This window comes from Liolophura sinensis, chromosome 1 (genome assembly GCF_032854445.1).
Source record: "Liolophura sinensis isolate JHLJ2023 chromosome 1, CUHK_Ljap_v2, whole genome shotgun sequence".
NCBI classification, from domain to species: domain Eukaryota; kingdom Metazoa; phylum Mollusca; class Polyplacophora; order Chitonida; family Chitonidae; genus Liolophura; species Liolophura sinensis.
Genome location: NC_088295.1, coordinates 39,752,175 through 39,779,731, shown reverse-complemented (window position 1 = coordinate 39,779,731; position 27,557 = coordinate 39,752,175). Strand labels below are relative to the sequence as shown.

Here is a 27,557-nt window from a genome sequence, read left to right as displayed (position 1 = left end):
GAAAATTGAAACAAGTTTATTTTTCACAGATCACAATGAAATGTAGTGACTGACACGCTATCAATATTATCAGTGATTCAATTAGATACTATGCAGAATGAATAGGAATGAAACCTGTTAGCTCACTGCAGATGTCCATTTCTGGAAGGAGGATTATTGGCGAGTAACTAAATCACAGAATTGTACACTGACAAACTGCGGTAACATTTGTCACTCGAACAGGGCCACAGTTTCAAGGAAATTCCTTTGAAAGAAAAAAGTTGAACGTGACATAATAATGATCCCAGAGAGTAACTAAATGTCCAGCAAACACAATGCAAGCTGTTTTTATACATTTACAAACAACAATAAACAAAACTGATAAGATGGCAGTCCTTTGCCATTATGTGTTTTTTTGGACATCATTTCTTCATGACCTGTTCTGTAAATTCAAAATGAAAACTTTTAGAGACTTTTCCAATAGCACCTTGTTAAGCATCACAGCAGCCATGCGTAATCAACAGTTGAAATGTTTATAATATTTAGTCATTAATATTTCATACGTCTGCTTGGATTGGTATTACAAAGAATTGAATAATGACTTCTTCAGGTATGACCCAACACCGAGTCAGTATACATATTTGAACCTCCTTTACTTTACACTGTATGTTATTTGGATGGATGTCTTTCAGTGAACTTGACGGCATGTAACTGAGCCGAAACAATTTTGGTGATTTAAAAGAACTTTTTCAACATGAACAAACAAGGTTGAAGTCAGAAACTGCTGACATGAATTACCTGAAAAAATATGACATTTGTTCCTTAATAAACCATCACATGACAAGACATCTCTCTGTACAAGCTTGATATATACAAAGATGTGGCTAGGAGATAGATAATATCCCTATATATGGACAATATATACATCTTAATGTACAGAAAATTCCCGGCTATCCTTTGTAGCAGATTACAAAGTACAACAAATAAATATCTGGAAAGCAAAAAGTATGTCAAACTTGTTCTAGTCTACAGTATCATACAATATGTCTACACAGGAGGCTTGGTAAGTCACGATACAACACCAATACAAGACAACTTACAGGCTTACCAGTGTTGGCGTATGGTGGTTTCCAACAAACAACGGTATTTTACCCATGCTATATGGAGGAAATGCTTGTCCAATGGCTATCACAAAAAAATACTTCTTATCAGGTCTTTCCTCCAAACAATTAAATTACATTTCACCTTTTGACTTTCTTGCCGCATTGTGAATAATTTACCAAAATAGCCAACCAAATTATGGGAGCAATGCGCTGCATTTGATTTTAACAAGTCTAGTACAGTAGCTTCACTTGAGACCCAAGAGCGAACAGTGTTGCCTCCACTTTCAGTACCCTGATATGTGGGACCATGATTTCAATGATCTCTATCCAATATTGTTTTAACAATCTAGCTGGTGTAGTTTTAAACAAGCATAACCATTTCACAGCCCCAGTTAGAACAGAAGAGTTAACTGACCCCAATGTCATCTATGGCTGGTCTAATGCTCAGATATCATAATCAAAACTAACCTGATTCGAGTTCCTGTTCCAATATATGACACACTGAAACAAAGAACAGTTTCAATGCCATAGGAGTATCAAGTTCTGTGACCACTCCTATTATGACCCAAGCTTTTGCACCCATGAAAACCTGACAAACAAAAGCACTTCAGTCTGACAGATCAATCTCAATCTGACCCAACATACAGCATCTTCTACAAGATGTACCATCATCAACTTTTCTAGGAACCAATGCCCGCCTCTGCATTAACCCGTTTTCAACAACTGTGAAACTATGCAAGGAATAAATACATGTACTGAGGTACACCTGTCCTTCATTATAACAGACTTTGTTATAATATGCAATTCAATCTAACATGGTTACAAATGTATACACCAAATTTTTTTACGAATTTGTTCTTGCAAACATCTGTTCAACTTCATACTTGTAACAGTTTCAGTAGATAATCTAATTTTTTAATTTTGTTAATTCTTTCCACCCACTGGCTTGGCTATTGTGTAATTATTGAATAAAAACCATATCATATCAATTTGTTTTACAGTTTACATCACACAGCACTTTCTTTCTGTTCCTATATTATAACACGCTAACAAACTTCATACAATGCACTTGACTTACAAAGCAGTGGGAAGATCTAACCCCCAACAACAGCATTGTGATGAAGGAGAGGTGTAACATGTTACATGTATCTTACGCTTATCATCTCTGTCTATGTGTATTGCCAAACAATTCAAATGCTTTAAAAGCAAAACATGCTGTCCTAGATGATAAAACAGTTGAGATTTTGTGAAAATAAGTCCATCACTATAGAGGTCGTCTTCGTCCACTGTAAATGGTTGGTGTGTTGAAAATCACTATGCTTGTATGAGCCTCCAGGCTGTCAAGGGCCGTTACTGTAGTCTCCTGGGGGTTGGGTGCAGGGGACACCAGAACATGGAGGGAATGTCTCTCTTCACGCTAGCAGCAGTACACCTTCAGCAGTACACACTCAGTAACGCGGAGCCTGCATCAGCTCCTCGGAAGGCAGAAATCCGTCCAGGACTGTATACTCGTCTTCCATGTGACTGCTACCACTGACATCCAGAAATCAGCGCAGACTTGGAAGTCCAGCCTTCTAAAAATATAAACACACATCAGTAATAATGATCACCAGCTTTTGGCACAATGTTTCTGCACTGCTGTCCAATTAAATGAAGACATCTGTTAGAAGCACCACTGGAACATCCATGCATTTAAGATTGCATTTATTTATTTATTTGGTTTGAGTTTTACGCCTTACTCAAGACCGTTTCACTTATACGACTGCAGTCAGCATTATGGTGATGAAACAGGGAGGAAACCCACGACCATCCGGCAGTTAAGAGGATTCAAATCAGTGAAACGACCATGATGTTAAAACTGACTACTTTACACACTGCATGTAAAACATTTAATACTAGCCACAAACTAGTTACTGGGAGCAGATGTCAATTACTAGACTAAACCTCCCTGATCAGGACTCCCTGCCACAAAACTTTGTGTCTCAATTTACTGTCACTCATCGCATAGCCTTTAAGGCATTGATAATGCAGCAACTTCATTTGAAAAGTTATGAGATATTGAATTTACAGTTTGTGAAAGTGACCACTCATGTTGTCTTCACTGCTACTCTTGACACCTAGGACATTAACACGTCTTTAAAAAGAGACCATACTGGAGGAATTTGGCAAAAAATCAATCAGTGCAAATCCAATCAAATTTATGCTATTTTTTTTTTTTTTGGAAATAGCCTATTTAGTTACTGAATATCAGCCTTGTCTGTGCAGGTGTTGCTGTTCAAAATTGTTAATCAAGTTCCTGAAATTCCTGAAGTGGATAGAATTTAAACTTTTTCAAACTTTAAATTCATTTTAACACTCCAAATACTACAAGGAAGAGTCAAAAACCTGTGGTACAACCTCTTTAAAGTAAGTACTGTACAAATCTGATGTGACAGACTGGAATGATGTGCTCATCATGTAATACATGATCTGTACCTTGGACAAATGTCAGGAGACTTTCCTTGATGACTGTTCTGTTGTTGTTTTTGTTCGTTTATCCTGTGAACAGTAAGGAAAAAAAAAACACTTTTATTGAGTCTGTAAAACAGTATGAGTTATAATGTTTTATTTGTTGTATACAGTACAATCACTCAAATGCATTATATGTACCATGTTCAACAAGATTGCTGGAAGAAGTTTCAGGAAACAGTATTATTAGGGATTATGGTTCACTTGTGAGATTACAGCCATACTCTTTTAATTTATTTATTTGATTGATGTTTTATGACGTACTCAAGAATATTTCACTTATACAATGGTGGTCACCATTATGGTGGGAAGAAATCGGGCAAAGCCTGGGGGGAACATATGACCATGCGCAGGTTGCAGGCAGACCTTCCCACGTACAGTCGGAGACGAAGCCAGCATAAAGCTACACTCTAATAGGGAAAATTGGTTTAATCTTACATTGCATGCAACTGACAGCTAAACAATTTAAATACCCTGATGACATATTCACCACCACTGGAAACCAATTGACCTTACCTTATGCTTAAGACACAGCAGTGAAAAGTTCTCCTCATCCAGGTAGCACTCTGTACAACAAACCAGGTGTAAAATGCATCATACATGACTGACCCATGTTTTTAACAAAAGTAGTCTACATAATATCTGTCTTGTGATAACAATCCCAGTCTACATATATTGGCTGTCAGGAAGTAATAATAAAGGCTGAGCGAAAATGCATACAAATTACGAAGTGTTACCATATATTATAGAGCAGCATTGGACCATCACCATTTGTCAAGCAATCAGTTCAACAGGTGGGGTGGAGGTGTGAGTGGGTGAGAATAAAGAAATGAAATGATATGATCTATAAATACTGTATTAACATTTCTACCATTGATTCTCCTGAATTGCAGGTCATAAGGCTTGTAAGAAACTTTTCCAGGGGAGCTCAATCCGAGGTGTCACTTCTCGCAGTTCCAGTTTACTTAAGCCGGCATTAGTTAGATTGATATCATAAAATTCGAAGATACATGTAGAAGGACCAAATGATTAAAACGGTTGGGATGTCTTTTGGTAAAACAGCCCAAACAAAATAATAATTTCTGATAAAAACATACAGAAATCTTAAGAGTTGGTACAAGGTTCCCAAAGAGCTCAACTATAGGAGACACATGAATGCAAAATTTCCCCTCAATACATAAGGAAAGTTTACTTTAACATGAATTCTAATTCATAGAAGAGATGTGATGTCAGAAATTGTGTATCAATGATTAATTTGTGAATCAACAGAGCACCAACAGTGGAATAATGTTATTTAAATCCGGTAATTACAACTGAAATTTGTTTTTAGAAAAAGAAAAAAAAAAAAACAAACAATAATTTAAAAAAAAACACTTATGCATTATAAAGTGACTACGTTCATGCATGTACAGATATATATTCCCCTAAGTTTTAAACAATCATCTGAGTTTTCATCCTGCACATTAAACTTATGATGGTCTTCTACTGGTTTTCCTAACCAATGATAGATACTTCTGGATACATATCAATGGATAGAACAAGAAAACAACACAAGTAGGGCACAGCACATATTTGAAGGCTGAAGTTACCATGCACAATAGCATGACCAGAACAGGGGTAATCAGACATAAAAAAGTTTCCTGGTGACAACGGGTGTGGATGAATTTTCCGGGCATTACCTGATCATGATAAATGTACACATAAAGGCCAGTGATGAGAAACACCCACCTGTTTCCACAGCACAGACGTAGTGGTATTTCTGTGAGCAGCCTTTATGAAGACAGCCGATCGATGCGCCAACCTCTTTACAGCAGGAGCAGGCCTGCAGGCAAAACCAAATACAGGGACATTCATTACAATCCTGCTGGATTCGGGGAAGTCAAAATTATTCCACTACAAATCAGTCAAATTAACCTTGTTTTTAAATCCCAAGGCCTTTCCTGACTTTGACAAATAATTCCACATAATCATCACAAACTGACTCCAATTATAACTATTCCATTATGAACACAATTTAATCTGGAGCATAATGTTCGGAATGGTTTGCATGGATAATGTGGAGTTCAAATGAAAATGCTGTAAAAAAAAAGTTGCTGTAAAACCTCTGCCTTCCCTACATAATACATGTACATACATACACATGTAGCCATGATTAAGAGCTTTGTATACCACTGTCCCAAAATAAGACATAGAAAACACATGTATACTAAAACGTTAATTTATGAAAGTCATAAATTAGTGACAAAAATTCCTCCTCTAACAGAAAGTGAATCACACCATAAAGTATTTATCATGGTGATAATTCTGGCCAAAATATGACGACTTCATTAGGACATAGTTCTGATACAAGGATATGTATACAATCTTTAATAGAGGTCCTGTTTGCAAATCTACATCAGCAGATCATGAAGGAGGACGTTCATGTACAGTTTTTTATTCATTTAATTAGCACGTTTTAATTCTGTTCTTAAGAATTTTTCACTTAATGCACTCAAATACATTAAAATTATCATTTGAACAAACATAATTATCCCTATTTTGTATCCAAGATACAGTCATGTAATTTAGTAAATCATTCAAGACATAAAATAAGGCAAGTCCATATTTACTGCATGATAGCACAAAATTAAAATATTGTTTGTTAGATGCTACATGCCCTTTGTAACAAAAGAGGGTAGGTAGGTTGATGTTTTTTTATTTTTTATTTTCTTTTTTTTTTGCAGAAGGGAAGAACAATCATAGAATCTTGTTCAAAAGATTGATCACAATTAAACCTCAACACTGATCAGACCACAGTACTAAATCATATCACCCAATATTTGGCAATTCTCCAGATAAATATTATTAGATCTTTACAATACAACGAAAAGGTAAACATTTATTAATCATTTTTATGAGCATAATTTAAGCCAACAGTTTGTGCTAGCATTTTTGGTCCTATGCTGGGGGGCAGGCATCTGAAAATATGACCAAAATCATGCCCAGCTGAAGCAAGTGAAGCAAAACCTCATGACCTAGTAAAACAAAAATCTATACTGCGAAGTTTCCAGTTTCCTAATTTTGATTAAACTTTGTGATATCTAGGGGATTCTTCCTTCATGTGACGGATCAAATATTTATTCTGTCTTCAATTCATCATTCAATGTGCATGCTTGTAAAAAAAAAAGTGAAGCATGTAAGCACCCAAGTGAGCCTCAGCTCAGATCACCAGCTTTGACCAAATTGGTACTGTCCAAAACATTTTTACATGAGGAAGCAGAGGGCCAAAATCATGTTGTGTTGCATGAAGATTAAAGGATGGAATATATCAGCCTTGTCTTTGTATGTGAACTTCCCTGTATCCATTTTGAAATGCACATCCCCTTTCTAGTGTCACCACCATTGTTTCCACTTCACAACAATGTATCAGTAAACAGATACAGTTTCTATCCATCAAACTTTTCTCAGCATCTGGCTGTGGGTAATCTCAATGACATTTCAGGAAATTATACCAATACATTCCCTGCTACATGCTCCCTAAAATAGAGTTTTGACAGGAGAGAAGGTATCTGCACACCTGACTAACCCATTTTTTTAAATTTTGGGATCTCCCGAACCTTATCAGGGGGGCTCTGACACATGTAAAATGAGAGTAAGACAATGGTGGATGCTAACATACAAGCGGCTCTGTTGGGGATTCTTTGATAACGTAGGTATAAAACAAAAATCTTCCCTTTTGATTATCTTTCAGCGGATATTATGGTGAAAGGGTTCTATCTGTCACCATGATTATATTATGGAGGGACAGGCCTGTGTCCAATTTTTGTTAGTGTTTGTAAATATTTCGCGCCTGTTATAACAATTCTCAGCAATTCAATTTCGCGAGATTAGGTGTGTTTTAAAGATGTAGCGTGGCGAAAAGAATGGGATCACGGAGAATTCTATATCTTGCGTCGAAAGAGGCTCACAGCTGCGACGTCTATTTTCTTGAACATGTTACACTGATTATCTCACAAAATGAGTAATTAATATGAACTCTCGACTCTCTATGGAAACACAAGGACACTGGTCACCAGTTCAGTAAAGTATAGTCCCCCCCCCCATCCTGCCACTCCAATATGGCAACACCATTTTACCGCTATCGAAATGGATACGGGTGAAAACACTTCACAGGTAGGCCTATTTCGATCTACGGGTGCCGGATACGTATAAACCCGTGGAAGTGCTACAAGGCCGCCATTGTTCAACAGCGAGAGAGGAAACTGTCCACCAAAAAATCGACTGAACTTTTAATATTGATAAGGACTAGTTCACAGCTAAGAAGCTATGCACAGTAAAATATGTATCTGGGAACAGAGCTTTCCGCTGGAACGAAAATACGAGAAAACACTTGCATGTCATCGGCAAAAGTGAAGTGAATAACAACTGCTAATTCCATAATACCGTGTATCTCGCTTTCTGAGCCCTATATTCACAAACGTGCAGTTAATGTTTTCGCGCGCGACACATGCGTACATATGGTTGACGTTTTGGCATTTCATACTTCTACTTCGCTCAACAATTGCCTTTCAAAACAACATCGTTGTCCACCTTTGCGTGCAGAGCTGTTGCATAGACAGGAGTACTTAAATAACGTTGTGCGATATTTTTACATCATGTCAGATTCTCAAAAGACGTCAGCGTGACTGACGTACCAAATAACTCAAAGCAGACCTTCTTTTCGAATTCGACTGAGATTTTCTGAGAAAATATCAAATAAAGGTCAGTGTCAATGGTTACAAAAGATGCATAAATGTCTTAATTAGCTTGCGGACAGACCATGTACTAAGTCGATTTGGATATTAAGTATTGCGTATACGGCGAAATTTGCTGATGGGTCGAAGAATACAGTTACAGTGTCATCACGTCGTCCGGGCTAAGGATGGCAGTGATCTCCGTGTTTCAGCAAATATAAGCCATCCTTACGCCAAATTTTCGGAAATTGTATACGTCGAAAGAGCGCCCGTCACCTGTATAAACAGAGTGACATTTCAAAAGATCGGCGAAAAAAATATTAAATGAAATAAAATAAAATAATTTGGCATCTGTAAAAACACGAAAAATGAATTTCCGTCGGGGCCTTTTTAAACGGTCGGTAGGGTTACATTAAACATATAATAATTTAGTTTTGGCCTTCTAGAGAAGAAAATACATGTACATGTATGCTAATCCAGTTGACTTCATGCTCTTGACACACCGGTATGATTAATTCAACAAGTCATACCCAAACAATGTTATCAATATTCCCATTCTGAGCCCTATTTTTTTTTAAATTTTCGTTGTTCTTTGCAAATTTTAGTTTCCTGAAAACACTAACTAGTAATCAGACTTTTACAACCAAGTATTGGGGATTTCGTACTAATTTTTTGAATATCGCTTCATCAGCATATTATATCATAGTGGGCCAGAAAATCCATTTATGAAGAAATGAACTGTTATCAAAAAAACATCAACTTCAGCAAGGTAGATTATAAAGCACGGATGTAGGCAGATCAAAAAAAAAATAGGGAAAAAAGTGGGTTGGATTGAATCACAGTGGGTTCTAATCCACAACATTTTTCACCGACACTTACCGCTGTTGCAGCAACATTGGCAGCTTCCTGTAGTCCGTAAATGTTATTCTCTATCAAGTACACACCATCAGACCAGAGAACGCAGTCTTCATGTACCCAGAGTTCATCTGAATCAGCTATAGCACCAGAGGCCAATTCAAAAGATGGGGACAAGCTCAGCTTCTTTTCACCAGCCAGCTTTTTACCCTTCACTGGCTTCATCAGAGCCGCATAGTTCGGCACTTGGTCTGCTAACACAAACATTTTCTTCCGCCTTTGTTTAGGTTTCTCTGAACCATCTTCAGCAGTAGACGGAGCAGGCTGATACCCTTTAGGGTAGTAAGGCCCAAACAAGTCACCGAGGAATTTGTAACTACTGTGCTTTCTACATATACAGCAGTACCACAGGGTCTCGTCTGAGGGCGACATTCCGGGAACTAACACAGATTTATCGGAGGGTAAATTTGACAATTGTATCGACATGGACGCAGAAGGTGTCGAGGAAGGCTGGGAGAGTTTCTTGTTTTTAACAGGCTTTGTCTCAGACTCATCTTGAGCAGCATTCATTATCACACATTTGGTAGGTTTTCGCTTAGACCCAACCACCCGAATGAAAGGTCCAGAGCTTACACCACCCGTGGGCAAGTCTTTCTTACCCGGCCGCCCGGCAGCCTTCTTCCCCCCCACCGATCGCCCAGCAGGGGGTGGCATTATCAAAGACTTTTTGGAGGATTTGCCAGATTTCTTATCCTCATCAGAATTATACTCATAAATATCGCGTTTACGCTTGGAGTGCTTTTTCTCCTTTTTCACTTTATTTTTACTTCCTGGAGGCCGACCTCTTCTTTTTTGGAAAGGTTGATCACTTGTGTTCAGGGATTTCCTAGAACTGCCTGGTGTGCTATCCACATCTGTAGCTAGAGACACATTTGCCGAGTCCGGGTCAACAGCCTCTTTTGCTTCTGACAATCTTGAAGCAGGTTCTGAACGAATCTCTGAAATTGGGGAAACAGGTTCACTTTCTACCTTGTCCTTTGCCAAAGATGTTTTCCATTTCCTCAAACCCCTCTTTTTGGGAGTGTCACTTTCAGAGATTGATTGGCAAGGTGTTTTGACACCAGTTGTCACTGAAGCATTATCTCCAGAAGAAGACCCCAATGAATTTTTTGTCACTGCACCACTATCCTTAGAAAAGACATCATTTCTTAAACTTTTTTTAACACTTGACCCTTGAGACCCTTCATCTCCTTTGTTCGATGATTTTCCTGTTTCCTGAGAGTCCAACTGTTTACTACTGACTTTGCTGTCAGATTTAATTGATTTCGAGCCTTCGCTGAAATTCACTGACTTGGTCGTTTTGTCTGGAGAATTGCTTAAGGGCTCTGGAAAGGCGTCTTGGTCCCTTGAAGCAGGTTTTTCTGAAGATTCCTCTTTGTCTTTGGACGTTTTCTCAGAAACAGACCACATATTATTTTCGGGATTTACAGAATCTTCAATAGCCACCTCTGCTGTTCTGGGCTTCTTCATTATCCGTGGTGTTTCTTCTTTCAAAGAATTCACCTTGGACTTGATGTCATCTTTGACCTTTGGCTCCACTTTCCTCTTAGGTCGCAGTTTATCAGGCGAGACAATTGCGTCTGGTTCATCCTGATTGTCACCTAGCCGTAAGCCATCTGTGGTACGTGAAGATGGTGATTTTGGCGAGGACTGATGATTGTGGTTTGCGATGGATACAGATTTCTGTACCTCTTCACTTTTATTTGATTTTTTCATAACATCACTTCTATCCTCCACTGATGCTTCTTCACTATTTGAGGGAAAAACTTTATCCTGAAAGTCTTTAAACGGTTTGGAAACAGAGTCTGTGTCTATGCTCTCAGAATCAGAGTTGTTACTGGGATATGAGGGACAAGAGACATTCTGCAACAAAGGTGAAGACAACATGTTCAAGAAGTCTCTGTTCTCTCTTGTGTATGTAACAGTACTATCTTTACGCACAGACAGCTCTTCCTCTAAATCAGATGCGTCAGACACATCATCATAAACAGGCATCCCGTATCGAGGAGGAGCTTGAATCACACTTGTGACTGTCTGTGACACAGGACTGCTCCTCACGCCAGAGTTGCCACACGACACGAGTCCAACACTAACTGGATGATTTTCAGCCATTCTTCGCTTTTTGAAGAACTTTTTGTTAACATAGCCTTCAGTGTCCACCAAGCCATTAGAATCCTGATCAGTAATTTTCTTTTCTATAGGCTTCTGTGAACATACAGGACTGTACGAAATTTTGGGATGTATTTTATCATTGACCGTTTCTACAGCAGATTTTTCAGAACCGTTTGATGTCACTTCCATACTTAAATTGGACTTGGAAACTTTTTCACACCTGGATGGGCCGCCATTAATTAATGGCTGCGAGCCCAAAAATCTTTTCTTTGGAGACATGTTTTCCTGTTTGCTTTTTTGTCCCTCTTTTGTTGTAATACCCTGTTTCCTATCAGTGAAAGATTTAACAGCTGTCACAGGCTTTTCTTGAACATGATTATTCTGACTGGACTGTTCCCTGGGAATATTCACACCTGTTCTCTGAGCCGGTACGGTTACATTAGTCCTTGTCTCTTTAGGCTGCTCATATTTATCATTGCACAGTAGCAACTGTTCGGAAGGCTTATTCACAGATTCACTGGGGTTATAACAAGTCTGCGGCTGATCTGACTTGTTGTCCGGACAAGACTGTCCCGAGCTAATAGAGTGAGCTGGTGTGGTGTCATGAACTGACTTAACCTCCTCACAATGTTTCCCGTCGACACATTTACCCTCCAGCTGACCCCCTCGGGAAGGGTCAGTGGAGATATCACAGTTTTTTGGCGGCTCTTCGTGCCCCGGTTCCTGGGAAGGGGATGATAAACAAGCATCATTTACTACACTTTTGGGATCAACTACCTGGGTTTCAGGTAACATCACGAGTTTTTGTAATGATTGTAACGGATTGAACTGTGCTGCAGCTGGTTTCTGATGACCGCCTGAAGGTGGTTGGTTTACACAGGAGGTGCTTCCAGTACTGCCCGAGGGGGAGGGTTTACTTACTGATGAATGTGGGCTGGAAAGAGGTGGGCTTGTGCGGGCACCGCCCGGCATGTAGGGGGGAGAACTGGTGTGACTCAAAGGGGAACTGAGGCTATGAGGGACAGGGGAGTAGTGACCTTGAGGCTGTGAGTTCTGTTGTATATGAGAATAGTACTGGGGGTGAGGGGAATGGTGCTGGGGCTGTTGAGTCAACGGGGAGCGCATACTATTGTGTACCACAGGGTTACTGGGAGAGGAGATAGGGGTACAGTTCATCATGGGTGAGGTCATATGCTGAATGTGCTGGTTAGGGGAGCGTAACTGCTGACTGGGAGACGGTGACATCATACTGGGCTGTTTGCCACATGGAGACTGCATCCCTCCCACAGGCATGTTTGGCGAGACAGGGGACCGTATGCTCCCTCCTCCTGCTGGACTCTGGTGAGGTCCTGGACTAGGATTGTTGTGAACACTCTGGTTACTGTGCTGTGAGGCTGGGCTGTGCATGAGCATAGGGCTGATAGGTGACGTTCTCGGCTGATGAGGGTGTGGGGATGAACTGGGGTAACCAAACTGTGCATTGTTACGAGCCAGCCGTGATGGACTGCCTGCTGGCTGCATCACCTGCCGTGTCTGACCAGTCTGCATGTTCATGCCTTGTTGCATGGCCATCACACTGGGCAAGTTTCCCATGCCAGGAGGTAATCCCATGCCAGACATGGAGCCACTGGGCATGGAATAGTTAGTCCTTGGGTTATGGTAGGGCGCAGATCTGCCCTTATTAAGAGGTACCTGTACAGTCTGCGAGCTGGAATATGTAGATGATGCCATCTGGAGGATGTTGTCTGCCACTTGCTGCGGGTTCTGGGAGAGACTGCCCTGCCGGAGGTGGGGGTGAGGGGGAGGGTGGACTGATGGTGACCCTGCTCCTTGGCCCTGGGGAGCAGAGGAGCGCCCAAACATTGGGTTTCCTGCAGCAATGCTGTTCATCATCATAGGGTTCTGGACAGCCCCAAAGTTCTGGTTGCCATACATGCTACTGAACTGCTGGTTCATAAACTGTTGTTGCTGCTGATGATGCTGCTGTTGATGATGATGAAGCTGGTGCTGTTGCTGCTGTTGTTGTTGTTGATGTTGCTGGTTGCGATACACCCCTTGGGGGTTGGGGTAGTGGGGTGGGGACATCATGGTTTGGCTTTGCATTTGCTCTCTGTAACCCTGCATGGCTGCATACTGCCCTATCATGGCCTGCAATATACAATGTTAAAAACCAATTAAGTGGACTGTAGGTTGATGTTAAGTAGATTTCACAAACTGAAGAAGAATCACGTATGTGTACAGGTATATAATGAGAGCACTCCACGGAACACTTCAGACGAGAAGATACTCTTCCCCACAAAACAACACAACAATAGAGGTGAACAGAAAACAAAACAATATGAATCAAAACAGTACAAGTAGATTTTGGCAGTCAGTGCAAAACTTCATCTCAATACTTAAAGGGCATGAACACATCTAAAGTTTGTGAACCGGCCTCGACAGCACAGTTGGTAGAGTGTCCGCTTCGGGAGCCGTGGATCCAGGGTAAATCCTGGGTTGAGTCACACCTAAGGCTTTAAAAGTGGAAGTTGTAACTTCCTCGCTTGGCATTCAGCATGAAGTGGATAGTGCAATGACTGGTTGACCCGCATCAGTATAATGGCTCGGGCGGGGCGGTTTACTTGCCTTCGGTAAGGCATCTCAATGAAGCAGCAATAGATCAAAAAGCGGTGGAAATCTGTCATGCAACAAGGAGGTACATTACATGCACTCTAAGGAGTCCTTCGTCATCATATGACTGAAAAATTGTTAAGGTCGATGTTAAACCTTAAGCGCTCACTGACTCTAAAGTTTGTAAAGCTGAGTATTTAGCTACATATACAGATGTGCAATTTATGACCTATTAATCCATCTGTGCTTTGTAGAGTGTCACAATGTGGGCAATAATATGCTACTTCATGGGACTTGAAAATGAGGTAAACAAAGCTACCAAACAATGCTGGCTTCGAGATATTACATTTCAGGCATTATACAGAAATGCTGGATAGCAAAAATAAGGCAACATTCAAGCCGGTTTTTTTTAGTGAAATCAAAAAATAAAACAACAATACAGACTTAAGGGAAATCCATTTGTTATAAACAATTCCATTTATGTTATAAAATACAAGAGTATTGGTAAACACTGGCAATTGCCTTTTCCCACTGTGATTGCTCTTAGGGCTTATAGGCCTACCATTACTTGAAGGCAACACGCAGTGACCTCATAGATTATAACGCACTTCACAACACGGTCAGAGGATATGTCCCCCAACAAGCACGTAATAATAAAGGAGAGGTGTAGTCACATTATATATTGGCTTAACTAGTGCTTAAATAATTTTGGAGGAGCATATCATCTGCTGATGATACATCTGGGTGTCGAGACACTCTCGTCTTAACACTTGCTGGAAAGTGTAGAGTCACATTATATATTGTCTTAACTAGTACTTAAATAATTTTGGAGGAGCAGATCATCTGCTGACGATACATCTGGATGTCGAGACACTCTCGTCTTAACACTTGCTTGAAAGTGTAGAGTCACATCATATATTGTCCTAACTGGTGCTTAAATAATTTTGGAGGAGCATATCATCTGATGATACATCTGGAAGCTGAGACACTTTCATATTAATTTTAACAGCAGCAATTAACTTTTAATTGCTCAAGGAAGTTTGGATGTTATGGGACATTTCCACATCACTTTACTCATTCTTTCACAGTAACTGTGATCTGCTTGTACGGAAAGTACATGAAGAGAACGCGTAAATGCATCTGTTCTGTGAGCCAATACACATGTTCTCTACATTTTCTCAAGCTTTTCGTATGAGAAAATGTACTCTCGGCAGAACATCAAAAACTACATGTACAAGTACTTGCAGGCATGGCCCCTCCCCCTTACCCCAATAAAACTATAGTGCATAGGATGCACAATTCAGAGTGTAAAAGAAACTGTTACTTTATCAATCTAAATAAAATTATCACACAACAAGGTTACATGTAAATACACCCTAGGCATCCTAACACGGTTTCAGAAATACTGTATATTGGGCACATGTAATATGATGAAGGGCTAAGCTGATCTGAGATAATGTAAAGAATAGAAACACGTACATGTACAACACGAACAACTAGATCCTTTCAAAATCCATAGGGCTTATTAAAATAAATGAAGAGAAGCATTCTTAAATAGTGTACCTTCAGTTTATCCCAAACAGATTTTGTATCAATATAAAGGGTATGGAGCCAGAAATACATCATTACATGTGACTATCTCTGACTTGGGGCAGACATTACGAAGACACGACTCTCAAATGATGACTCAAAACACACATAGGAGCTCCGACTTAAGAAACAAGTCACTGCACTGATATTACACTCATGATTTTAGGTTGATCAATTTTTCCAGGCCAAAAGGAAGACAATGTAATACATATACTGTCTTAAGAAAGAATACATATATATCATCATATGTACATTATATGTAACAAACATTGTCTGAACAGAGTGAAGGCAATGAACCTACCACTGGGCATCTGTGAAACACAGAGTGATACATCACTGATGTGGCTCCTGCCTGACAAGAGTCTTGGCCTATGCGCACATGTGCAACACAATCAAAGCTTAGCCTGTCTGCTTCACAAGGGGGAATTAAATTTACCACTGGACTACACGCAACAGATTTCAAGAAACACCATCACGAGTACAAGAGTGACTCATTAAGAAATGTCAAACCCATGAATCCACATGTAAGTGTAGATGTGGAGAGAGCAGCAGTTTGAGTGCAGGGTAGTCTCACTCAGTAATGCGGATACAGAAGGCATTTCCATGTACACAGCTCTAGACATGACACCACACCTTATCTGCAGGGTCCCTCAAAATAGGGAGAACATAACAGGTGAACGTATTGCATCTACATGTACAAACATACAAGTCAGGAGAACCAGGATGTACAAGTACATGTCTATGAGTACGTTTCCCGCATAGCTCTCTGGCATCTTGTAATAAGTAATGGCATCTCACTACATAATCACAAGGGTTAACTTACTATCAACAAGCAGAGTTCTTCGTGTTCATCAGGGAAACAAAAAATAGTGATAATAATCCAGGATAATGTGTTACAAATGCTGCATAATATACATACTCAAAGTGCAAGCATTTACCACCTAAAGCCATTAGCATTAATCCCACATCCGAAAGAGGGTGGGCTAATGCTATATTATGAAAAAATTAGTGTTTAATTTAAATTAATGGGTCCCTGCCAAACATCTTCATAATAAAAACAACTTCAAACGATCTGATGAACTCACGGCATGTAGTTTACACATGTAGTATATGTACACAATGCAGACAAACCAGGTACAGCCATTTTAAAACATTGTTCACTTGCTGCACTGAGAGCAGCCTGAAGTCACCCAGGCGTTAAGCCTGTGTCACAGTGGCATAGGGCCTCCCTACACCTACGAAAATAAACCTGGATGAATATTATGTATTTGAAGTGTGGGGCACAGAGTAATGGCCTGGCCATTAACTTGACAAAGAGCACACCAACATAACAGGGAAGACAACTGTTACCATGTTTTCACTGTTGACATATCCTACTTCTTTACAAGCCAGCAAATATGTATGAGAAAAGTTACTCAACACTCCTGTTTGTCTGGTTAGGGACCATCTCTACTTTACATCTGAATTCAGTACATAACTGACGTTATACCGCCACAATCTACGCTGAACTAAGCTCTTCCGACAAATGTTTTTTCTTTTGGATTGAATATCCAAACAAAATGTCACAATCTTATTTTTTCTTCTTACAAATGGGAATAGTTAACAGGGAGTTCCAAAGCAAATGTTCCATACACTCAAACACTATGACACTGACTACTAACATGACAGGAAACAGCGGGTCATCTTTATGCTTTTGAAATACATATTCAGCATATACATTAAAAAAGGAAATCAAAAAGTATGATGGGTACACTGCTCAGTTAAAATAAATAAAATTCTTTTGTTTTTCCACTGCACAATGTTGTCCCTGGGGCTGCTTTCATGAAGCATATTTAGTGCTAAGTAGCCCTTAACTAAGTGCACTTTATATCTCAACAACATACATCAATTTTCATCATGGTATTTAAGGGTAAACTTAGCTAAGTGAGCTTCATGAAACCGGTCCCTGAACATGATATACCAAATTATGAAACTAGGTCCCATGTACATGTACTAACTTCTATGTTTTATATCCATGGGTAGCTGGACAGCTGAGTGGCCTTGGTAACATCATTCTCCCCAGTGAATTGTCAAAGAGAATAATCACCTTCAATCATTTTTAGCACATATTTTGCAATATTTTACATGTATATCTTGTTCCACTGTATACACAGGGCAAAGCTTTGTGGACAACATAAGCGCAACTACATGTACATACTATGGTTGATCCATATCTTAATGCACACATCAGGGTGTTCATTAGAAGGTGCCTCTGGCTTAATGCAGCCTCCCATCTTTATGTGAAAAAATGAGCAGGTAGACACCCACTTTGATCACAGCTCCTATTTTCCTCTGTAATTTTGTGTCTAGTAGCTGGCTAGTTTTCCAGGTCAGCCGTCTACTCAGAAAGATAGTGAAAGCCCGGATACATATATGTACAGCAATCGGTATAGGAGTTCATCAAAAACTACTTAAAAACCATAATGAAAATGTGATGTTCCTTATACATATACAATACTACTACTCTATACCTCAAAATGTTCACTACCTCAACAGCACACATGTTTTCGCTTAACCATTAGTGTGCATGTGGAGTGCTTCCTGTTGAATGAACAAGCTCTGGATGAATCCTTGATACAAGTCATAAGAACAGGTGATCAGAGCAGAGTTTACTGGGACAGCATTGCACAGGCTGAATAAGACCTGCCAAGCCATACAGACTCTACCAGACTGATGCTCTCCAGGAATCCGGGTACAGTATCTCCCAGGCTGATTTTCTCAGCTTCGATCCTTCACTAATGAGTGAATTGTCTCCATTGTGTCTAGCAGTAACTAGAAGCTCTATCAGTTTCTAACAGACATGCTGCCAACATAATCTCTTTCTTTTGATAGCCAAGCTGACAGGGACCCAGAATCTCCAAGGAAAGATCTAGCATGGCTTTAAAGAGGACCGGGCACAGTCATTACCTAACAGGACCTTCGGACATGGGTTTACAACAGCCTGGATCTGCATGCATTCGGTTACATCAATATGCTGATTTCTATCATACAAGGGCATGGGTTCATCTTTTGAGTTAATCTATCTTGCAAAATCATTACCAGTATTCTTAAGTATGATGTACATCATACTGAAAAGTAATGTAAACCAATGCTTTCATTCAGGCAAAAATTTGTAATTACGAAACTAACTGTACACATGTAGAGCTCTATTAAAAAATTTTGATGCTCAACGTTGACTCCATTAAAGGATTTAGCCAGCCACACGTCTCCCCGTCCGTGCGACGGGCAAACCAGGCGTGTGATAATGTGACGGGCAGAGCGGATTTGAGACAGGAGCCTGATTATTTTCCAGCTAAATACATGTAGGTATATGTTAAGACGGTCTATAAATCAGTAAAACATGAAATGTCCATACCTTGTTATTCTGTCCTTATTCCTTGTTTGGCTGTATTTTAAAATCACTTAGCTGAACACTACCATAGTTCAAGAACGCCTACCGAGCCGAAATGTTTTAAAATCCACCCTTCGATCCACGTGACCTAGCTATCCAACCAGAGCTGGTATTAGCCGGACAAAGAGTTGTCTCCCTTCACTAAAGTACGAAGTGCGGCGAAATTGTCTTAAATCTCCTGCCCTGGACAAAAGATTATTTCTGTAAACTTTTGGCATATTAAAATAGATCTTAAATCCATCTTAAATCGAAAGTTTTAATACTTTTGGAATTTCCCATCATAGTACATTCAAGACCCGATCCACGCATGCGGTACGTATAGGAAACATCGAACCACTTAGAGTCGGCCTAAGTACATAAGTGCTGAAATTGGAAGATGTCAAAACGTGGCTCTGATAAATCTAGCAAGATAATGTCTTTCTTCAACAAAGCTTCAACTCGTGCTAGTGTACACTCAAACACCGAAAAGGATTCTGATTTGGAGCTTGGTGTTGAACTGCAGGCACACGCTGGTGCTGACATTGACACCGATGGCTTCATCGCACATGTTGGAAGTGGACCGCTGAGTCAGCATAGGGAACAGCCCAAAGCGACGAAAAAAAAGGCGTACCGAAACAAATACGTTTTCTGCAGGCTGGACGAAAATGTTCACATGGCTAAGTTACTTTCTGGCTGACAACACACTGAAATGTAAAGTATGCAGTCAGAGTGGGCGAGTGGACTGAGGACACGAGAAATTTCAGGTCTGGTTTACTTTCAGTTTTGTTGATGTCAGCCCCCTCTATAAATTCCACATAAGTATCATTCACAGTGGCCAGTGCGACCAAAAATCACGTCCAAATTAAAGTCACCATATTTGTTTAGTGTAATTCATTTTCATTTAAACCATCAATCTTACTATCAGGCTCTGTGATCATGCTAAAAAATACATGTACCAAGTCACTGATGCAGAGGCCAAGAAGGCTTTAATGACATTCGCATGATGTGTAAAGACAACTTTCATACTTCATATATCTGTAATAAAATAACCTTAGTCACATGAACATATAAAATTTTCAGAGGAAATAACAAAAATGATGACAACATGAAGAACAGTGGTTTGACTAAGTTTTGTCCACTATAGACCTCTGAACGCCTCTAGACTGCATCTCCGGACCCTCGACCCTGGCCTATTGGTCCTGGGTCACTCAAGTGAGACACCCTCACCTAACACCCTGGCTAAACCCCTGATTCCACCTGCGTACCACTATAAAAACAGAGAGCCTTTTAGAGGAAATAAACTCCCTTTGCTACCTTATTGACCAGTCAAACCAATGAGAAAATGTCACTGGTGTCTTCAAACAGGCAAACCAGCCTTCGTATTTTCTTAAAAGTACTTAGAGTGATGTGCCATACAGTGCTATAACCACAGCACAAATGTTTCCCTGGAATACTATCAAAAAAGGCACACACAGAGAAAGAATTTTATCTGGATTTGTTTATAATCCTAATGTGGCACAAAACACATAACACTGTATTGACCATTCTTTGAATAACGGACGATCTGAATTCTCTGTGCTCTACACTTATCCAAATCTCGAAGTCTTTGTCACTGAAGTAATTTATAAACTGCTTTAAATTATTTTACTCACCATTTGACTGGTGTCAGAGGCAGGATAGCCCATGGATGGGTGAGAAGGGTGGGCCATTCCATTTCCCGCAGGACCATAGGGGCTACTTCCTGACATCTCATCTGGATAGTTCATGGTACCTGGCAAATATCCGTTTTCCTATTTAGTAATGGTAGTGCTTGAATCAATTTATTGACATGAAATACAATCTCTCTTCATGATTGTATGAGCACACGTTACACAGGTGTTCATTACAGATCAAGGGCATGTTGAATATTCATGAGCTGTCTTACTTCAGTAGCATTACATTCAATTTCTATGCCCTTAAGCAGATAAATGACAAATTCAAACTAGTGAATTAATGTTTTGGCCTTTACACGCCCTTGTTAATACACTGAGAATTAAATTTGCTTACAACAGAGATTAGCATTAGAAACAGTTCACAAAAGGGGGGGGGGGTATGTGGAAATAAACTCTGTATGCTTAATATATGTATACAGAAGATTTAATATGGAATATTTGCAAAAAAAGTGAAACTGCACTGAGTAAGTACATTTCACATGGATTTGTTATAAGCCTGTAACCACATAAAAGTAAACAAATTACCTGGGAGCCTACATTTAGGATGAAATTTAAATAGGCAGAGTAAGCAGCTGAAGTAGGTTTTCTTAACATCACTGTACCCAGTATTTATTCTTTTCAAGGACTACATGGTGATGTAAACCTCCACAATCAGTTTGCACCATGAATGTATGGTTTTACATGCAGACTGTACATGTGCCCAAGATCACCACAACCAAGCAGTGGTGCACATGGCTTCAAGGGCCAGTCCTGTACTAGACAGGTCAATGAAAGATCTGTTTGATATTCTTATTTGAGAAGCCCATAAACTGATGACAACTTTAACGAGTGGTTATAATTTTGAAATGGACTGTATGAACACCATATAATCCTGTGTAGATATGCTTGTCAGCATATGTCTTAACTGATACAGCTAATTTTACAACGCCCCCGAAACATGCTAAAGGACATCTGCCTGGCTGTAGACACAAAGAGCATGAAGGACTGAGCAGGTTAAGGGCAGTGGTATGCAAAGACAGCACAGCCCCCTTGTGAAACCTCCAGCCCAGAGGGATGGGGGGGAGAACAAAAAACTGCAGGTGGTTGAGCTGGTGGCAGTTAGGCAGAGGTGATTTCCTCCACTGACAGCTTGTCTCTGCCTTTGTTACTGCTGGTTGGACCCAACCATACAAGTACATGTACAGCAGTGGACATGGCAGCAGTAGGTCCTCTGGTGATCACCAAATGACCCTGTATCTCACTGACCACACAAGCCAACAGCTAACCCTGTTCAACCACAACCCTTACATGGACACAGGATTAGCATTGCAACCAGATAAATCCATCAGTCAATGGCTTCTGCAGCTTTTATTTACAACATATTCATGCATGTTAAAATTCTGCAAAATATAGCACGCAACAGACTCCTCACATTGTTCCCACAAAAATATAATACTGAACCAATACACATTGCCTTCAGTTTGTTGAGTTCCCACAACACTAGATAATTTGTGATGGTTTTCTAAATATCATATATTATATCATATCATATATCTAAATATGGCTCACGAGGCCACAAGATCATTACAATTGTGGCATGTAAGATACATAAACTTGCAACACTTGAAAAAAGAATTTGTTCTTGTTGTACAGGTTGATCCACATATAAAACACTTGACATATACAACAGTAATACGCAGTTCAAAAAAAACTTCTGATAACACAATCTCTTTAATTATTTACAACATTCTTTCCCTGATAAATACACTAAAACTAGGGGGTAGGGAAGGGGGAATGAGTCCACTGTGAAATTGTTAGAAAATGCCAACTTTCCCACTAACTATTCTCTCTAAAGCTGACCTTTTAATACCCAAATTTCTCTGGCTATCTGTACTGTCAGTCATATAGAAGGGCAGCGAGGAAAAAAAAGAATTTGTCCGGGTTATCAAAATTTATTAAATATACTTGATGACAAGAAAATGTGTGTGGGGGGTGGAGGGGAGAGTCACAGAGATTTTCTGAACTAATGAGTCAAATTTATTCATCTGGAGTTTTCCTCCGCACTGTTAACTTTAGATTAGCCATTCTCTTTGGTAACACAGAGACGAGCATTGCACAGGTATTAACAAGGTAGCTTTAGAAAATGCCTATTCACATATACCAAAATACATTATTGTCCACTGAATGAGCACAGAAAACAAGTGCAATTTCTTTACAGCCCTACCTTCTGACCTGCACAAAAACAAAAGTTGGCCAAAAATGAGTTTGGCCAAGAACAGGAAAAAGTTGTATACATCCTTCTCCCACACAGAATTCAATCTTTGCTCTGCTGCATATATGATGCAATGCAATTTCAATGACATTGTCAAAAAATATAACATTTCCTGCTAAAAAAACCCCCATCAACAAGTCATAGATATGGTGTAAGCATGAGTTGACTCAGTGATCATTGGTGGAGAAAAAAACCTCTCATGTTTGCTGTTCTCACAAGCAGTTGAGCAGCAGCCTTTAAATATTTTCGGCCTATACAAAATAAGCATGTCTGACAAGGCAGTAGACAATAAAAAGCAACAGGCCTTTATAACAGGAATGTCAGAAGTGAAGTTATTACTATCACTTGTCTGACATGTACCTTGTATGTTTAAACACAATTTTTTCCATTCATATAAATCAACATATATTCAAGATGTGTTGACTGAATAAATATGTGTACAAATCTAACTAGAAAAGTAAATAAAGCAGATAGGTAATTTCACTTGCAAGTGCAATATGTTTGTACATTTCAATGGTCTACACATCGATATGTAACCACCACATACACGTATCAATTTACAGAATGCTGTAATGGAAAATGAAATCACAGGATAATTAAAATGTTAACACTATCTTCCATACAATAACAGATTTAACACACTGAAATATGAGAGGACATACATGTACCATGTGTTCATATTATATATGTATTATATATATATATATATATATTATATGTATATATTATATGTACTTGTATTTTCATAGACAGGCAGATAGCAGATAGCCTGTCTTCACAAATAATCTTTGCTTGCAATGAAGTAAGCTTCTTCCAGCACTGAGACTCTCCAAGCATTTGAGTTTTGACCTCTCAAATGGGAGTGTAAATTACATGTATACTAGTGCACACTGGAGTTCAAACTCTTTTTATCGATGAAGCTAGAAATAGTCCCTCTGTATCATGTGGCTTGCCAAAAATGTTAGGTAACTTTTTTCGATCACATTCACTATAATATGAGCATCTGAAAAAAAGTGAAAACTGAGAACATTTGTCATTTGTGCCTCTGGAAAAGGGTAAGACAGGTGATCAGTAAATCAATTTCAACAGAACGTTGCTTAACATTTTTCACCATTCACATGACACAGTAGGACTGTTTTCAGCATTGACAACAAAGGAGTTCCAACCCGGAATTCCCACATTACAAAATCTAAACTTTTATCAACAACCCTTTTTCACAGTTTCTTATTTATCTAACTGGCGTTTTACACCATACTCAAGCACAGTTTAACATGTCAGACATATTTCATCCAAGCATTACCAAAGTATGCTGATGGAGGTATGAAAATGATTAAAAATCCTCCCGACAAATATTGTGAACATAAAGAGGATGTACAAGAAAGATACTTAAGACATTAATACCCAGATACTATACTTTCCTCACATGTTTTTCACCAAACAGGTTCACTGCAAGATTGCATACAAAAATCTCAGAATTGCATGTGTCTGTCTACAGCCAGACCTAATGCTTTCTTAAACCTTAAAAAGTCCTCAACCGAAAATTGGTTGAGCCTTTTTTTTTTTTTTTTTGCTCCTGATATTTGATGGCAATGAGAGTTACTAAGGGAGATAATTCATCTTAGGCTGTTAAGATAATCAGAAACATGATTACTGAACTGTGCACTGCCATTGCTTAGGGTTAACCAGCCTGTCCACTCTTCCAAGTGAAGGTAAAATAGAAAATTAATGCACCTGATCTTGTCAGCATTATTAACATCAAGACACAGGAAAAAATGAAATCTGGACACCCTGGTCAGACAAAAGAGCTTCAAAAAGGGATGCTTGGGCATCCTCTTTCATATTTCTGACTAACATGTCAACATTTAAAAATGTCTTGTCTCAGTTGAAAAGATAAAAAGAAAGTAATAAAACACCTTAACGTCAGAAGACCTTTTTTCAGAGCATGACCACAAGCTATAGGAATAGTGAAGCTTATCTGAGTGGGATAAGAGCATGTGGAATACAGGTGTAATATACCTTACCGTACCTACCCTTGTTGGTAAAGTATAAAAAAGCCCATGGATTTCAGTAAGACACAAAAAGAGAAAGACTTGCTCAAATAATTTCTCGCATTTAGCTATCCCTAAGAAATTAGATATACATGTACTGTACTTCTATACCATCCTATGAAGTACTCCAAAGGGAGAAACTCAAGATTCTGTGCATTTGCATCACACCTTTAAAAGAAAAAAAATCTCTCCGATTGAAAGCCTGGAGTGCCTGGTAGCACCAAGTTTTAATTCCTTATGTATTTTTGTTAAAAAGTTTCTCAGCTCAAAAGATAAAAAGACAAGCAATGCTGTATCTCTCTTGGGGTAGACAAATTGTGAGCCTACATGTATAATTCGATGTGTAGTCTATTGGCCAATAGGAAGGTAGAAGCATACTGAAATCCTATTACATCACTGATATGAACGTTCCATCTTGTTGTGGACATGTAACATTAGATACAGAGAGAGAATATGAAAGCACTGCAGGTTATACAATATTACTTGTAGACATTTAAGAGCTCAGCGTCCAACTGGCCAAACATGACGGTTCCAAATAATTTGTACCACTACTCTGTTTAGCATATTATTACTTAGTGACATCATTAAAAAAATCACGAACATAATCAACAGAAACTTTAAAAATTCAAATTGTTTTAGACTTGTTTCAGAATTTTCTCCATTTCCAATTACAATTGATCATGGTTGAAAGTTGAATAAGCTTACATCATTATGTAACTGCAAATATATGAACACAGATAATTGCCAAGTACACCACTATACCCACACCATTGACATGAACAACAGAAACAGCTAATATGATAAGAATTTCAAAGGTGCTCCATAAACACCTGTCATCAATGTGATATAAATATTCACTGTCAATGTTTCAGCCATTCAGTTATATGTCTATGCTGAAAAGGAATCTGAATAGACCAGAATTTTGTTCCTACATGTTCTGTTCAAAAAAGATAAATATGAACTATAACAAATAACAATGAACAAATTATTTAATATAATTTTCGCTAACAATAATGGTTGTTAAAATCTCACCAACATGTCTATTTCCCATAAGAGCATCGTCAATTCATAGTTAGTGATACAGGCCTTGTTCCTTCTAAATCAATATGTGGATTTCAAGTTGCAATAGAGAAGTATTATGTCTGATCATGTCCATTCATACTGTGACGCCAATTTACAGCTCTTTAAGATCACTTTGTAATATTTAATATCGGTCTTTAATCTGAAATGTGAAATGTTTTCATGATTGACCTGTTTCGAATGTTGACTGCAAAAGCAAAGTGAAAGCAGGGAATCTTTCCCTGATGTAAAGCAGCCTGACTTGTTATTTTTCAGCTGTTAAAAATATATGAAGCTGCAACTTGCAATAAAACTGTAACATCATGTCACAAGAAATCACCAACTGAAGTTAAGTTACAGTAGCTTACAGTGGCTTGACATTCATAGTTTTGCAGTCACGACAGATGTCCAAAAAATCATCAGCACACTCCATTGTACATGTAACATGTCTACTGGAGGTGAAAAAAAAGTGAATTTAACCCATGCAAGATAGACCTTGTGTAAAATTTTACCATAAAACATGAAAAACATCACTTTTGAGTAAGAAATGAATGAACTTTGAACAAATATATGAACAAAGATCATAGCACACTGTCTATAAAAACAACCTACAATGTTAAATCTCATTTGCTGCCTTTTTGATTTCTGGGTCCTATTTCTACTCCTGCAATCGGCAAAAAAGCTTGAAACTATGAATAAGGAAATGAACAAAAATTCACAATATTCTGTCTACGCTTGCTCATAAGTAGAAATAGTATTTAAGACAACATAACAATGTGCATAGCCTTCGTAAATGTCAACAAAGCCTGTGTATTGGACTTACACCTTTGTCACAGTGGGGCTGAGTGTTGTATCAACACCCATGTTATTTGGGCACTACCTTCACCTCCTCTCAACATGAAAAAAGCTTGTAAACACAAGTTAAGCGGCTAGTCCCTGGCTGTCTGAGATCTTGAAGTGGATTACATATATCCTATGTTACATGCAATATAACCAATCTCATCACATCATTTTGTGAACTGGATAACTGGGATTTCTGCACCATTCACAATGTCACATTTCATACAAGTGTGGAAATGTGATCAAAAACACCACGAAATATCTCACCTGAAAGTGACAAGGTTTGTCTCAAAACATGGACATTTTCCAGAATCTTGTCACAGTGCTCTTGAGCGACCCCCATAGCCTGGAGCTGGGGTGGCTGAAGCTGGCATACCTGCCAACAATACATAAAAGCGTTAAAGCCTACAAACCAAACACAGTATGGTGTTAAAACTGGTGGTATCTATGATTGCCGTAGCACACTACCAGTACTAGACGACTGAGATGTAGGAAGCCATGTTTGCTCAAAGCATCTATGTTATGGTTGAAAACTCACCGACTGTAGCGTTTTGAAACCGAAAGCCTCAAAAATATTAGCATATTGTTTACACATAAACGTCTCAAGCCATCTTTCAACAGGTCCTGGCATCGTTTGGACCCAAATAACGCCAGGAAAACGAACTACGATGCTGAATTTTTGTACCACCACATTTTCTGCAACTTTAAC

The 27,557-nt window shown here is 39.0% G+C and overlaps 1 protein-coding gene across 3 annotated transcripts; it reads right to left on the bottom strand.

The window, feature by feature from the left end:
• LOC135468974 (transcription factor Zelda-like) lies at positions 1–27,557 on the bottom strand. 3 transcript variants are annotated; one of them, XM_064747481.1, is made up of 8 exons: positions 27,387–27,557; positions 27,116–27,224; positions 20,591–20,709; positions 9,182–13,477; positions 5,319–5,412; positions 4,107–4,156; positions 3,558–3,620; positions 1–2,656 (listed from the first exon to the last, which is right to left on the bottom strand). In XM_064747481.1, exons 1-7 carry the CDS (start codon positions 27,477–27,479, stop codon positions 3,570–3,572), a joined length of 4,812 nt encoding a protein of 1,603 aa, XP_064603551.1. In that variant the 5' UTR covers positions 27,480–27,557; the 3' UTR covers positions 1–2,656; positions 3,558–3,569. The 3 variants fall into 3 exon arrangements, with proteins under 3 accessions (XP_064603551.1, XP_064603560.1, XP_064603569.1); XM_064747490.1 differs by lacking the exon at positions 27,116–27,224 and having other exon boundaries at positions 27,387–27,497; XM_064747499.1 differs by lacking the exons at positions 20,591–20,709; positions 27,116–27,224; positions 27,387–27,557 and adding an exon at positions 15,831–16,006.